The following is a 16,642-nucleotide window of genomic DNA, read 5'->3' on the forward strand; positions in this document are numbered from 1 at the left end:
GAGATTGGGGCTACCAAACATCTCCCCCACACCTCACAGCTTTTTGGGTTAATATATAGGATGAGGAGGGAGGGATGGGAGGACGGGAAGAGGGGATATAGGATGGGCACTGGGCAGGATGGGTTGGGTGCACAATGCACACAAAATGCATTGACAAAGCCCGAGGTTCAATTAGGCAACTGCGCACTGCGCATACATGCACTAGAAACTGCAGGCAGTGGCTTACCAAGTAAAAAGGCTTGTTTTACAGGGTTAACCACAAAGAATGAGAGACAAAGAATTTATACAACATTTTTTTCTCCCACTCCTTGTTTCCATCAGCTATTATTCTCAAATTGTTCATTAAATCATTTAAAGGCAATATTCATTATTAAATGAAGAAGAAAACAAATATAATCTTAAAAGCTTTGTATTTAATGAGTTTTAGGTTTCCAATAAATAAGCTCATACTTTGAGGATATAGGGTAACCGGACCGGATATAGGGTAACCGGACCGGATATAGGATATATATAGGGTAACCGGACCGGATATAGGATATAGGTATAGGGTAACCGGACCGGATATAGGATATAGGATATATATAGGGTAACCGGACCGGATATAGGGTATATATAGGGTAACCGGACCGGATATAGGATATATAGAGGGTAACCGGACCGAATATAGGGTAACCGGACCGGATATAGGATATGTATAGGGTAACCGGACCGGACATAGGGTATATATAGGGTAACCGGACCGGACATAGGGTATATATAGGGTAACCGGACCGGATATAGGGTAACCAGACCGGATATAGGGTAACCGGACCGGATATAGGACATATGTATAGGGTAACCGGACCGGATATAGGATATAGGATATAGGTATAGGGTAACCGGACCGGATATAGGATTTTGAGACATTAAAAAATTACGAATATAAACATAACATGAACAACTTAAATAAAACCTAAAAACCTTATATCAGAAATTAAAGAAAAAAATCATTAAAAAAACAGACAAATTGACAACGATATTCGGCAAATTTATTAATTAACTCATTATTTACGACAATTAAAAAAACTGACTGAACACAATCTCAAGGAATAATTCTTGTTTTAAAATATTTTTTAAAAAGTGAATATTTGCAAATTATCTTTTTCCCATCACATGTCCCTTTTGTCCATTTGACAGCCCAAATTTTTTTTTCATAAATAATATTTTTGTTTGTTTATTTTCTTGTGGTTTTTAAAAATTTTTTGTATTGATTTTGATGGTTATTTTATCGTTAGTTAGAACTGAAGAGAGTCAACCCATGACCGAAATATATTTTCAATAATTGTGGAACTAACATCCACTTTTTTAACTCTACAGAGGTTTGGTCCATCACCATCACAGAATTTTAAATGTTGAAAACAATTTAGAATTTATCTTCTCATGGTGCTCAATGAAGATAGATAGATAGATGGATAGATGGATTGCTGAAGGATATTATGGGTTGGGTTGTGGAGGTATAGTAGCATCCCGGCCCTGGGGGTGATACCATATTAATAATAATAATTATTATTTGATTATTATTTTTATGCTAATATAATGTTCTCCACGTGCTTGTAAAATAATATCAGAAATCATGTTAAGGTAAAGATATATTATTATTTTTATGATATTAATTAATTATCACTAATGAAATTTAGGTATTTGATTGAATAAACTTGTTTTCTGAGAAATATTTCGTTGTTTCCTAGACTTCAGTTTTTACTTGATACATTTTAGATATTTTTTATGTTTAACGAAGATAAAAATAGTTTAATTAAAAAAACAAAGGATACAAACATTAGAACTTTAAAAAGTAGAGAACAAATGGTGGAATCTATATTTTTATTTCATTAATGCTGGATATATTTGTGTAATAATAATGCTGGATATATTTTTGTTATATTAATGCTGGATATATTTTTGTTATATTAATGCTGGATATATTTTTGTTATATTAATGCTGGACATATTTTTGTTATATTAATGCTGGATATATTTTTGTTATATTAATGCTGAATATATTTTTTTAATGTTAATGCTTGGCATATTTTTGTTATATTATTGCTGGATATATTATTAATGTTGGATATCATTTTGTTAAATCAATGCTGGATATATTTTTGTTATATTAATGCTGGATATATTTTTTTATATTAATGCTGGATATATTTTTGTGTTGTAGATTTTTTGTTTACGTTCTTGTTTCAAAGCTAGTTCAAGGGCAACATAGTCTCAGGTTAGTCAGAACTCAGAATAAATTTAATAAAATGCAAAATAAATAAATAAATATCTGATTACTTGAGGACTAATTAACTATCTCAAAATGTATTTTTCTAATCCTTGCATTTTTGTAACCAGATTGTGTAAACTTTTGATATTTTCAATATATGACTTCTGTTAGATCAAATAGTCAACGTTTGTATAATCAAAGGTTTACACCATCGGCATGCAAAGGCATAGGCAAGATTGTAATAAATACAGCAATCCAAATACACTTATCATTAACTACGCAAAACTTGTAATGCGATTAACCTGGCCTAGCTACATCTGTACATACGCAAAAACCTGTATTTTGATTAACTTAGAACTACGCCAGTGACTGGCTTAAATACGCTTATATATATCTGTGCTAATCTTGTTAATAGGTTTATTATAGTTAATCTGTAACATAAATATTTAAAAACACATTATAGTTAATATAGAGACTCCGCATCTTCCGAATTGATTACTGCAAGAGAGTAATTGTTCCTTCTTTTAACAAACAAGTTGAGGATCGCGCCCATTGGTTTGGCATTGATAGTTTACAAGCTAGTTTCTGGTTGACAATAATAGCTAACAAGATCGTGCCAATTGGTTAGAGATTGAATGTGTCCGGGTTTTGACACTGATAGTAAAGTGAAACTGAGTTGTACCTGGTTAGATACAGGTTTAAGAAATTAGGAAACCCTTATTGGAGTAGGGCATTTACTACAAGATTAGTTTCTTAGTCTTTGCAACCTCAATAATAAAAATTTCAGATATCACAAGTTTAAAATTATAAAATTAAGAAAACGTTTTTATACTTTTTAAAGGGAAGAACTTCTTACTGAGGAAGATTTACAGCTAGCTCAAGACAAACCAGGCACTGCGTCTATTACTACTCTACAAGGGTAGGTTCTATGGATTAGTGGTGTTAGGTACTTTCCCAAAGTGAAAAATTCCCAGGTGGCAACTTTCCAAATGTGTAATTTTCCAAGCGACAATTTCCCAAAGGTTAAGTTAGACGCATGTTGCAATGGCGGCCTAGCGCTGCGGCTAGGATGGGATAAGGGCCAAGCGCCGCGGCTAAAACAGGCTGGGGCCGAGCGCTGCGGCTAGAAAAAATAATTTGGAAAGTTGCCACTTGGGAAAATACCATTAGGAAGTTTCCATTTGGGAAAAATCCTTTGGTAAGCATCGAATCAGTTACTATTCTACAAGGGTAGGTTCTATTAATCAGTTTGCAGTTACTACTCTACAAGGGTAGGTTCTTTGGATTAATTATCAGTTACTACTCTACAAGGGTAGGTTCTATGGATTAGCTATCAGTTACTACTCAACAAGGGTAGGTTCTATGGATTAGTCATTAGTTACTACTCTACAAGGGTAGGTTGTATGAATTAGTTATTAGTTATTACTCTACAAGGGTAGGTTCTATGGATTAGTCATCAGTTACTACTCTACAAGGGTAGGTTGTATGAATTAGTTATTAGTTACTGCTCTACAAGAGTAGGTTCTATGGATTAGTTATCAGTCACTACTCTACAAGGGTAGGTTCTATGGATTAATTATCAGTTACTACTCTACAAGGGTAGGTTCTATGGATTAATTATCAGTTACTACTCTACAAGGGTAGGTTCTATGAATTAATTATCAGTATCTACTCTACAAGGGTAGGTTCTATGGATTTGTAATTAGTTACTACTCTACAAGGGTAGGTTCTATGAATTAATTATCAGTTACTACTTTACAAGGGTAGATTCTATGGATTAATTATTAGTTAATACTCTACAAGGGTAGGTTCTATAAATTAATTATCGGTTACTACTCTACAAGGGTAGGTTCTATGGATTAGTTATTAGTTACTACTCTACAAGGGTAGGTTCTATGAATTAATTATCAGTTACTACTCTACAAGGGTAGGTTCTATGAATTAATTATCAGTTACTTCTCAACAATGGTAGGTTCTATGGATTAGTTATCAGTTACTATTAATATTAAGAATTTGGTGGTTGTTTTGTTTGTTATCTTGAAATGACATAACATTAACAATTGTTAAAACTACCTATTTTATGACTATTTATAGGAGTGCCGATACAAATGCCTAATTATTTGTGTTCAGAAAAAGATTGAAAATGTCATGAAAATCCAGCAAAATAAACAAAAACCAATATTTATCGCATGAGCTTTGGACTTTAATAAAATGTTAAACTTGTAGTTACTACTCTACAAGGGTAGGTTCTATGGATTAGTAATTAGTTACTATTAATATTAAGAATTTGATGGCTGTTTGTTTGTTATCTTGAAATGACATAACATTAACAATTGTTAAAAGTACCTATTTTATGACTATTTATAGGAGTGCCGGTACAAATGCCTAATCAAACCAAACTTCTACAAATTTTACAGGATTTGTTTGTGTTTAGAAAAAGATTGAAAATGTCATGAAAATCCAGCAAAAAAAACAAAAACCAATATTTATCGCATGAGCTTTGGACTTTAATAAAATGTTAAACTTGATCTTTAAACTAGTTTTCTTAACATTTATACAAAAACTGCAAAAACAAACTATGTTACATTGGTAGCTAGGATTCATGCACTGCAATAAATACTTAAACATTTAAAATTATAAAACTTTACAGATATAAAACAGATTTAACTATAAATGACTTTCAAATATAATAAATGCAATATTTCTTTTTCTTACGTGAATGTTGAACCGTTTCTGATACATGTTTTGTAAATATTTAAATTCTCTGCATTCTGAGAGATGTTCTTGGATTAATTTAATCAATATTAATTTGTTAAAGGAAGTGAGTTTTTGTCACAAACTCTACTTTTCTAATCTTTATATCTTTGCTACCCAATGTCGTAGACCTTTGATATTTCAAACTATGAATTCTGATAGACCAAATAATCGAACATTGAAATACCAAAGGTTTACATCATCAGGTTGTGAAGATATAGGGATTTGACAATTTGAGTTTGTGACAAAAACTCAATTCCTTTAGATGTTTCCTTGTGCCGAGCAGGACAGGGTGTACAGGGTGGAAGGAACGGGTTTGCCAAAGGTGAAAATATTTGAAGGGATTGTATATGAATATTGAGAAAGAACAAATCTTATTAAAATATTGATTGATCGATAACATTTTTCTTTCATTTTTTTCCTTGTAAACAATTTAATAAAATTCGACCCTAACGCAACTGAACTATTCTGAACAGCAAAACCGATTCAAGCCTAATATAAGCTTCTCGTCAGGAGAAGAAACTTTTTTGAATCCTGTGGATTAGAAACATCGGATTTTTCAAATAAATCAAAAATCAAAATATTTTGGTTCACATTCAAGCAAGATGGATCAGAAAGATGTTTTAATGCATAAAAAATACCGGTATATAATACTTAAATTTTTTTATAATCATTAATCTTCAGTCATTTGTTTGAAGTTTGTGTTAAACATTCATGGTTTATACTTTTCAGAAGCTCTACAATAATTTTAATTTCTCATGAAACCTTATCATTAAATAAGTGAGCTTTTTTAACATTATACAGAATCATATTAGGACTAAAGCTAATCGTTTTGATAAAAAATTTTGGATAATAAAGCAATTCTTTTAGAGATTACAATTTAATGATATATTAAAGGGACTGTAAAGGAAAAATGAAAGGGGGTATAGGCTGAAAGCCAAATTACTTTAGCTCTTGATTGCGACCCGTGAAAGTTATATCTGATGTTCCTGTTTCAAAAGATTGATATTAAACCTGTGTCAAATTTATACGAAAATTCATATATATACAATTTTGTATAGAAATAGTAGATTTAAACAAATCATATTCAGCAAATATGCAACCAATATGAAAACAAAGATATCCACCAGAAACCTATTGTAACTTAGGTTTTTCCAATTATCATTATATAATTTTGATTTTGATTTTTAGTTGATATAATTGATAATATTATTTATAAGTTGGTATGACGTCACAGAACTCCCACCAATGGTAGTGCAGTATACTAGTCACGTGATACAGAGAGAGACACGTGACCAGTATACTGCACTCTCATTGATAGGAGTTCTGCTCCATATACTTGAATTTTCGTAAAAATATAAAGTTTTATATTAATTTCATGAGACAGGAAGGAAAAATATCAAAAGATCAAATACCAAATGATCAAAACTCTTGAAATGATCAAAAAAGTGTAAGCTGAACAGTAAGGGCAGCTACTTACTTTTTCAAAAATATTATAGAAATAGAAATGATATAGAAATGATTTTAGGGTATATGCATCAGATATAACTTTCATGGGTCGCGATCAAGAGCTGAAGCGATTCTTGTCGTGACGCCGTAAATATCTAAAAACTAAATCCAAAACAATGCACATCTATAAAGTCTAAATTAATTGTAAAATTTTTTATTGATCTTTGATTTAAAAATATTTATAATTAGAGAAAAAAAAGCAAGATATGAAGACGATTGTACACTACAAGGTGGGAGGATGCTTAAAAATTGCCAGGTTAAATACTTTTTATTTCAAGAACATTTTATTCCTGATCCTATCCTGATCCAATCCTTTTCCTATCCTGATCCTATCCTGATCCCATCCTGATCCTATCCTGATCCTATCCTGATCCTATCCTGATCCTATCCTGATCCTATCCTGATCCTATCCTGATCATATCCTGATCCTATTCTGTTGTAATTATATAAATATATACATGTATTGTATACTAGACGAGTAATGAACGGGTTCCCACTGAAACTAGTCTTACAACCTGCGGCACAAGGAACACTGCACATCTTCAACATTTTTGTCAAAAATTTTTATTCAGAATATTTTCTTTTCTTTTGCCGATTTGGTGGAATATTGTATTATAATAATTATTGTTGTTTTTAATATTTGATTTGAGAAAACCCAAAGATATTTTTGAATTTAGCTTCTTATGCTCTAAACGGATTAGAAAAAATAACCTTCATTTAATGAACGTTACATAGTTGCAATTAGGCCTGAACCAATAATAACTTTTGTCTCAGAGATATCTTCTACTTTCTATCCGTGAATCAACAGCCATTGTCTTGATTTTTCACAATTTTCACATTATAAAAAAACGATTAACTTTTCACCAATCGTTTGTTTAACCTATTTATATTTAAGTGTTCAATGTATTAATTTGAAAATTCCTTTTTTCTGTTTTATAATTACTTTTTAATTTATAAAGATTTCCCAAATAAGACAAAGAATTTTATTTAAATCCAGGGACAAATAATGTAAAAATGTCGTCTTTGTAAAGAGTTGAAAGACAGTGCCAGGGTCCTTGCTACAACTGTAAAACCAGCTGTAGGTAAGAATCTAAACGTAAATTAAAGGGACTGTAAATATGTTTTAAGTGTTCGATTCACAACGGCACCATTGACAGTTTTGTCTGATCAAAAATCTGATCGAGTATGAACAAGATATCCATGTTTTTTTATATTTTGAAAACTGATTATATTCTTTTTTAGTTTCTACAAAAAATGACTTGGTTCAAAAATAATGGAAGATTTATCAGACATCTTTAAGTAGAAAAACGACATTATCTTTAGTAAAACATGATTTTGTTTTTTTCCCACAGGCCCCAGTTCGAAAGAACCTGTTGGGTCAACCATGTTGTTAAAACTGTGGAAAATGTTGTGAGGTAACATCTTTTAGATTCTTTTTAGACTCTGCGTCTTTTTTATAATCTGAACGTCTTTATACCCTAAAAGACAAAAGTCATAACTATTCTAACGTCTTTGTAAATATCTTATTTCTAATTTAATTTAAATAGGTTCCAATATGATTATGATAAGAAGTATATGTTTAAAGGCAGGGAGGAGTTGACTATTATGAAGAAAAGAGCAGGGTTGAAAATGTGAATTCATGTTCGGAATCAAGAATAGGAGATATATGCGCCCCTGTCAACTGTAGGTAACTAAAAACATTTCAGATTTCTAGGACATTTTTAACATGAAGCGTGCGTAATCCACTATCACTAGGGATGAATAAAAAACAACTTTGAAGTTTTAAATGAGAAGGGAAGCAAGATTTAAAAAATTTAACTAATGATTAAAAGATTTTAAAATTGTTTAAATCCCCTAAATCTCCATGTTCTTGTTTAGGTTTATAAACACTGATGAGGAATGTATGCACAAGAATCAAACTGAAATAATTAATCTAAAGTCTAGGAAAGCATGGATTTATTATATAAATACAGTGAAACCCTTAATAACGAATTCATCGATAGAATTTATAAAATGTCGTCTTGACAAATTTTCAATAAGTGTTATACTACAGGGTGTCCCAAAAAACATGGGAATTCAGTGACGAATTCGATATCGTCTTTTTAACTAATTCTTTGATTTAGTATAGTGATACCTACTGAGAAAGCTGTAATCTGTAAGAGTTTCGTCTGCTATGTTCACATTTTGTTTAAACAACTTTGAAGTTTTAAATGAGAAGGGAAGCAAGATTTAAAAAATTTAACTAATGATTAAAAGATTTTAAAATTGTTTAAATCCCCTAAATCAATTAACCATGTTCTTGTTTAGGTTTATAAACACTGATGAGGAATGTATGCACACGAATCAAACTGAAATAATTAATCTAAAGTCTAGGAAAGCATGGATTTATTATATAAATACAGTGAAACCCTTAATAACGAATACATCGGAAGAATTTATCAAATGTCGTCTTGACAATTTTTCAATAAGTGTTATACTATATTACGTAAACTTCAGTATTTACGAAAATAGCCATGAATATGCGGGAACAGTTTTAAAGAGTTCCATACAATCATTTAATTAAAAAACTAAATATCTGCAACATTCCATTATCAGAAAGTGAAGAATACGACATTTGATGAATTCTTTCGATGTATTCGTTATTAAGGGTTTCACTGTAAAAATACGAGAAATCAAAAGTGTAACATTTTCGTTATACTTATGCAAGGGACAAAATTTATATAGAAAAAAAAAGGATTAGGTTGGAGGAATTACCGGGGGATTATACATCACAGATGGCTAAAAAAATTCATTAGATTAGATTGCGCCTATTGGATATTTATATCTAATTGTAGATATTTGTACTCTTTAACCCGTTTCACAAGACACAGTTCAACAGGGGAGAGTTTTTACTTTATGTACTTGTTTGTGAAAAAATTTACCACTTATGAAACATAAACAAAGACCTTTATTATAAAATAATATGAAACCATACTTAGAACTTGTGAGCTGTGCATCCAAACGATAACTGAGGTTTGTGTAAACATAATCAAATTTTTAAACCCACAATAAAGTGGGTTAGATGATGATATAGGAAATTAGATCTTAGAATATAAAAAAAATGTAAATTTTTTAAATATTCACTTCACTGAAAATGTTATTGACAATTTTATTCCTTGAGATGTGTGTTTTTTTGTTGTGAAGGTTCAAAACAAACTTTTAAGTTGAAATGTTTAATTATGAAAAGCGTGATTCTAATTTTCAATTATCATTTTTAACGGTCAAGAACATATATCTTGAGACGAAAATGATTTAAAAGATTTTCAAGTATAAAAAGTATAAAAAGTAAAAGTATAAAAAGTATAAAAAGTATAAAAGTATAAAAAGTATAAAAAGTATAAAAGTATAAAAAGTATAAAAAGTATAAAAAGTATACAAGTATAAAAAGTAAAAGTATAAAAAGTATAAAAAGTATAAAAGTTTAAAAAGTGTAAAAGTATAAAAAGTATAAAAGTATAAAAGTATAAAAGTATAAAAAGTATAAAAAGTATAAAAGTATAAAAAGTATAAAAAGTATGAAAAGTATACACTCCCTTTATTGTTTAGGTTGTTGTGGAAGGATCTTGTATAGATAGGGTTAGAAAGGATTGCAGGTTAAATCATGACATGTAAATTGTACAATAAATAAATGTATTATTTATATTTACAAATACAGTACCCACCACATTTGTATTTTCTGTCTCTCTGTCAGTCTTTTTACATTTAGTGCGTAGTTTAGACGATACAATAATTATATTTTAATTGAGGAAGTTTTTTAGAGAACGTTTCCCCGTATCTTGGACAAAATTTTGCAATACAAATCATACAGGTACAGTTAGGTCTTAATAATTTTTCTTATCTCATTTCTAACCTTTTTTTAAAATAAAGCTAGCAAATTATTTGAAACTTACATATTGAAATACAAAACAATATTTTCCGGAATTTCTTTAAGAATAAACATAGAAAGTTTTCGTCAAATTTGATTTTGATGGAATGCTTCAGTAAATGCTGTTTCTTAAAATATCATTTACTGCTTAGTTAAATATGGTATTTTTTCAATTTTGAGGAAAGGAAAAAATGTTAACTTTACAATTCTAATCCGTAGATCACGATCTAGTTTTAGAAGAGGAAAACATTGTCAATGATATTTTGATATCAGAAGAACCTAGATCTTTACAGGTGAGAAAATGAATAATTGCAAAAAACTAAAATTTTCTGATCCATATTTCTTCTTTGTAAACTATAATGGTATCTTTGATATTTCAAACTCTATCTAATAGTTCAAACAGAATTCATAATTTGAAGTATCGAAGGCGATTGTTCAGAAAAATAAAATAAAATTTCCCAGCTTTCTATATCAGGTAGATCAGGTTTTTAAATTAATTTAATAGGACAGTTGGTCAGCTTCGTTTTTGGATGGCATTTTAGTTTTAAAATGTGTTTGTATAAATTTATAATGTATATAATTCATTGGGAGCTTTGTGTTTTTATTTTTTACTTTTTTACTATATGATAAAGTTTATGTTTTTTGATGTTGTTACAAAGCAAATAGCTTTACTAGTAAGTTATCAAATCACTTATTGTAAGTGAAATGGGTCTGTTTACACTGCACAATTGCTGTACCTCATGTTCATTGAGCTATTAAAAGTCATCAATAAAGTCTAAAATTCGTCTTACGTTTCCAGAGTTTTCTGGTTATCATTGTATGTGCAACTGGTTCGACTGCTTTTTACAATTCATTAATATTGATCTATGATTATAAAAATTGATTACTTGTTTTATCAGTCTGATCTTTTCACCAACTCTGTGAATCCTGTTAATAATCTGATCTACGAAACATTAAGGTAATCTTAACAATTATTCAACATTCAACTATTACTATAGAAAGGCTGTTGGATCCGTCTTACCTTTTTTTTATTTAGACTTTCACTTTTGTGATGTCCAGACACCAACCTTACGGCCTAACCTATACATTTTGTATTCGTTTTTTTCCGTTTGTTTTTTGTTTTTGATTATTTGTTTTGGTTGATCATTCTTCATACAGTGAAACCCTTAATAACGAATACATTGGAAGAATTTATCGAATGTCGTCTTGACATTTTTTCAATGAGTTTCATACTTTATTTCGTAAATTTAAGTATTTGCGAAAATAAATAAATAGCCATGAATATGCGGGAACAGTTTTAAAGAGTTCCGTATAATCATTTAATTAAAAAACTAAATATCTGCAAAATTCCATTATCAGCAAGTGAAGAATAACGCAACGAAAGCAAAGATTTGCGATTTCTTTCGCAAAAATTGCGCAAAAGTTTTGCGAATGGAACCCCTAAAAAAAACTCCAATTTTCTGATGGGAAATATTTCAAGTGAACCGTCATTTAAAGAATTACATGCATCCGGTTCACAATGGTAACCTAACCTCATAATATTTGTCTCTTGCTTTTAACTTAAATTTAAATGATAAAATTTTGCGCCAGTATTTTTACTTTTATTGCGTAGTTTAGACACTACAATAATTATATTTTAATTAAAAAAGTTTTTTAGAGAACGTTTCCCCGTATCTTGGACAAAATTTTGCAATACAAATCATACAGGTAGAGTTAGTTCTTAATAATTTTTCTTATCTCATTTCTAAAATTTTTTTTAAAATTAAGCTAGCAAATTATTTGAAACTTACATATTGAAATACAAAACAATATTTTCCGGAATTTCTTTTAGAATAAACATGAAAAGTTTTCGTCAAATTTGATTTTAATGGAATGCTTCAGTAAATGCTGTTTCTTAAAATATCATTTACTGCTTAGTTAAATATGGTATTTTTTTCGATTTTGAGAAAAGTAAAAAATGTTAACTTTACAATTCTAATCCGTAGAGCACGATCTAGTTTTAGAAGAGGAGAATATTGTCAACGATATTTTGATATCAGAAGAACCTAGATCTTTACAGGTGAGAAACTGAACACTTGCAAAATACTCTAATTTTCTGATCCAACCTAATGGTATCTTTGATATCTCAAACTCTATCTAATAGATCAAACATAATTCATATTTTGAAGTATCGAAGAAAAATAAAATAAAATTTCCTAGCTTTCTATATCAGGTAGATCAGGTTTTTAAATTAATTTAATAGGATAGTTGGTCAGCTTCATTTTAGTTTTTTAAATTCACTAATGGATGTTACGTTTAAAAGTACATGTGTTTTTTTATACACCCCATGTATAATTCATTGGGATCATTGTGTTTTTTTTACTTTTTAACTTTATGATAAAGTTTATATTCTGTGATGTTGTTACAAAGCAAATAGCTTTACTAGTAAGTTATCAAATCACTTATTGTAAGTGAAATGGGTCTGTTTCATTGAACTATTAAAATAGAGTTTAAATAGAGTTTAAAATTCGTCTTCCTTTTCCAGAGTTTTCTGGTTATCATTGTATGTGCAACTGGTTCGACTGCTTTTTACAATTCATTAATATTGATCTATGATTATAAAAATTGATTATTTGTTTTATCAGTCTGATCTTTTCACCAACTCTGTGAATCCTGTCAATAATCTGATCTACGAAACATTAAGGTAATCTTAACAATTATTCAACATTCAACTATTACTATAGAAAGGCTGTTGGATCCGTTTTACCTTTTTTTTATAAATTTAGACTTTCACTTTTGTGATGTCCAGACACCAACCTTACGGCCTAACCTATACATTTTTTTATTCGTTTTTTTCCGTTTGTTTTTTGTTTTTGAATATTTTGTTTGGTTGATCAATCTTCATAATGACGGAGAAACTTTTATCTTAACGGTTTATCTTTAATTCTTGTTTCCAAAACCATCATGACAACTTGCTTGCCTACTTTGATAAATATTTGTTTATAAATATATATAGAAACAAGATAGACATACAATACTATGTTTTAGAAAACTGAACCTTAAAGATCTAGATAAAGACACAGTGATTGTTATCCCAACACCTGGGTAAGTTATATAACTATATATATATACCTGAGCACTTTGTGGTAATTAATAAGTGTACTAATTAGCATTATGCAAAGCCCTCAACTTATAATGATTTGGTTGAGCTCTCTGGTCCCTATTTCATTACCCAAACATCAGGGTTTGATGGAGCAATGGTTAGCGTGTTTGATTCGTTTATAATCTAAGAATTCACGGTTCAAGCCCCGCCAACTGCAAAATAAAAAAGACTTGAGTCATACTGACGAGTATGACAAAACACAGTGTCAATAGATATTTTATATATTTAGATACAATTTTATTTTGTTTTACATTAACAACCAATATACAGCAAATTATTGTCGTCTTCGCTATTTCTTAATCCATTTTTAATATGGTTAATATGGTTAATACTTATTCATACTAAATCCATAGGCGTAGTTCTAACTAATTATGTTTAGAACTGATTCCTCTCCGAATCTGAATGATGTCCTCCCTTTATTAGAGCAGGAGGAAGAGGTAACATAAACTCGTAAACAAAGGAAAAATAGTTCAAAAGTTTGTATTCATCGGTCGTCTTTGTACAAGGATGTAAAGTTTAACCCATTTTGTATTGTACTATAATAACTGAAGGTCCCGGCGTTGATCGTGGAATAAAAAAAATTTAAAAAATTTTGAAGAAAAAAAATTGAAAAAAAATTCGGATTTTTTTTAGCCTATGACATCCCCAGTCAGACTACCCATGAGTGTCCACAAACAAAAATTAGCCCATTCGGTCCATCAGTTTAGCCAGCCAGAGGGAAAATATATATGAATGTCTTGTTTTATTCTATAGCTAGATAAATGTTTTAACAGCACCATAAAACAACATTCAATTACAAATTTGTTCGTTAATAAAATATTCATTTCAAACTGAAGAAGGATGTTTGTAAGATTGAAATCTTATGAATATCACAAATTGATAGCTATTGAGAAGGACAAAAATGTTTTAAATTCATGATATGTATAACCAAAAATATTTGCTTTTCTTACACTTGTGCGCATAAATCAGAACTAGAGGAGCAACGTGTCACAAAGCCGTTAAAGTAATATCAATTGAATATGACCTTCTCATCCTGGTCAGAGTTTCCAATAAGTAAGAATATTATCTAAATTAAAGAACGTTTTTAGAAGAAGGATGACTCGATGAACATCAATGTGAATGTAAAATATGAATTTGATGATTTGCCAGCAATAGCTCAAGGTCTAAACCCATCTTCAATCAACAAACAACTGGAGGAGTCCTCTTTTACAACCAACCTCAACAATCTTGATTCAGACGGGGATACATCTAAAGAGGAGGATACTATCTTCCAGGAACCAACTGAAACTTCTGTTACTGATACCAGAAATCTTGACTCAAATTCGGAACAAAACTACGAAGAATCTAAGAAAAATGATCAAGACGACATTTTCGACGAAATATACAAAGCAGAAGAACCCAAGCGGAAAACTACAGAAACTAACACCTACTTCAATCCACTACTGCAGGTGTAGTTTCTTGATAATTTAAATTCAAATTTTCCGTTTCCGGTTCAAAAACATGGATTTTAAGGTTTTGAATGACAGGGATAGGAATGAAATATCCGCTGTTGAGACCCCAACAACAACAACATCATTACAAATATCTTTTCCAGAGGTCAAGATCAAACATTTATTTTGACGTTTAGGGTTGATTTTTGGCGTACTTTGCAGGACTGATGGGAAGGAGAAGAATGTTTCCCATTGCAACGTTTTAAGTAAAAATGGAAAAATACAAAAACGTCTTTTATTAAGCCAATTTCATTAAAGAGAATGCGTATTAAATGTACTAAAAAATATATTATTATTGTTTTTATTTTGAAATAGATTGCTCCAGTTTTTCCTCAGTTTTTCTATACATCAACAACAGAGAGTAATGTTGACGGTTTTGAAACCGTAAATTCTCAACCCAGTCCTTGTGTTGGAACTACAACAGCCCAGCCTGTACAATCCACATCAGCTGAACTTGAAACTGAATCAACAGCTTTAAAAGCTGAAGCAACAACAATTGTCACATTAACAACAACGACATCAGCTGAACCAATAACAACTACAATAACGACTGAGTTTACAACAACAATAAAAACGACTGCTACTACAACTGCTTCAACTACAGATACTGCACCTGTTGCTCTATCATACAGGGACAAGATAAAGGTGAATATAAAAAAAGGATTGCTGGGGGTTGGGGAAGGGGGCCTAATTTGATGGATAATCTTTATTCTTTTTAGATGTGCTTTCTTTACAATATAAACTGTGATTTCTCGTCCAACAATAAGGAACAGAAACAATCACCAACAACCACCAGAACAACAACATCAACTACTACCACAACAAGAACAACAACACCACCAACTACCGAGTCAAGTGAAGAATCAAGAAGTGCAAAATATCATCTGGGTAAACCCACATTTTATGGCCTTTCGACTTAAGCACTGGGTTTTCGTCCAAAAAAAAATATGCTTGGATGCATACTAAAAATTCCAATTTTGTAATAGACGGAAACCAGAAATTTGAATTTTATAATAAACGGAAACCAGAAATTTAAATTTTGTGTAACAAACTCAATTCTATTCTTATTATACTATATTACTATACTTATACTATATAATACTATATAATACTATATAATACTATATAATACTATACTTATTCTATTCTTATTATACTATATTACTTATACTATCAAATTTGTTTTGAGTATGGTATTTGTTCAGAAGAGGAAATAATAGGTAAACTTCATCAAAAAAGGATATTTAATTTTATTCAAGGGGTGTATACTGAAAAGAGGATTTGAGGAGGAAATGAAGAAGTGTCTCTGGAATGAAAAATAGAAATTAGAAAATGAGAGAAAAGGCGTCAAATTCTAAAATAAATTTAAATCATCTTATTTTTTCTCAGACCAGCTGAACTTTCTGGTAGCTCTCCAGTCTTAAGGATTTTATCGAAATATCAAAAAAACATATTCACTCTGTAAAGAAACTCTAGGCGTATTTTAAATGCACGCTCCAATTAAAGAGTGACATGTCTGATGAAAATGCCAGTAAAAATAAATCATTTTTTTAAAAAGAATAATTTTCTTTTATGAAACTCACGATTTACTAATT

The 16,642-nt window shown here is 30.2% G+C and overlaps 1 protein-coding gene across 6 annotated transcripts; it reads left to right on the forward strand.

Moving 5' to 3' along the window:
• The first annotated feature begins 1,494 nt into the window (after positions 1–1,494).
• On the forward strand, positions 1,495–15,982 carry LOC111696801 (bromodomain-containing protein DDB_G0270170). 6 transcript variants are annotated; one of them, XM_023466536.1, is made up of 21 exons: positions 1,495–1,620; positions 2,201–2,254; positions 3,090–3,167; positions 5,268–5,327; positions 6,701–6,767; positions 6,986–7,038; positions 7,543–7,593; positions 7,864–7,926; positions 8,097–8,198; positions 8,390–8,455; positions 9,490–9,523; positions 10,097–10,143; positions 10,309–10,358; positions 10,635–10,708; positions 11,315–11,373; positions 13,443–13,499; positions 13,937–13,994; positions 14,646–15,005; positions 15,070–15,153; positions 15,363–15,692; positions 15,767–15,982. In XM_023466536.1, the coding sequence occupies exons 1-21, from the start codon at positions 1,613–1,615 to the stop codon at positions 15,965–15,967; spliced, it is 1,956 nt and encodes a 651-aa protein (XP_023322304.1). In that variant the 5' UTR covers positions 1,495–1,612; the 3' UTR covers positions 15,968–15,982. The 6 variants fall into 6 exon arrangements, with proteins under 6 accessions (XP_023322304.1, XP_023322303.1, XP_023322308.1 ...); XM_023466535.1 differs by lacking the exon at positions 8,390–8,455 and adding an exon at positions 8,819–8,884; XM_023466540.1 differs by lacking the exon at positions 8,390–8,455 and adding an exon at positions 8,819–8,884 and having other exon boundaries at positions 10,647–10,708.
• The last annotated feature ends 660 nt before the right edge of the window (positions 15,983–16,642 follow it).

The sequence above is a fragment of the Eurytemora carolleeae genome, unplaced genomic scaffold (assembly GCF_000591075.1).
Source record: "Eurytemora carolleeae unplaced genomic scaffold, Eaff_2.0 scaffold108, whole genome shotgun sequence".
NCBI lineage: Eukaryota > Metazoa > Arthropoda > Copepoda > Calanoida > Temoridae > Eurytemora > Eurytemora carolleeae.

Coding starts and splice junctions, on each gene's coding strand:
- LOC111696801 (XM_023466536.1), top strand. Junction 5,328..6,700: donor AAGGAACGGGTTTGCCAAAG/GTGAAAATATTT, acceptor ATTTATAATTAG/AGAAAAAAAAGCAAGATATG. Junction 10,709..11,314: donor AAGAACCTAGATCTTTACAG/GTGAGAAAATGA, acceptor TTGTTTTATCAG/TCTGATCTTTTCACCAACTC.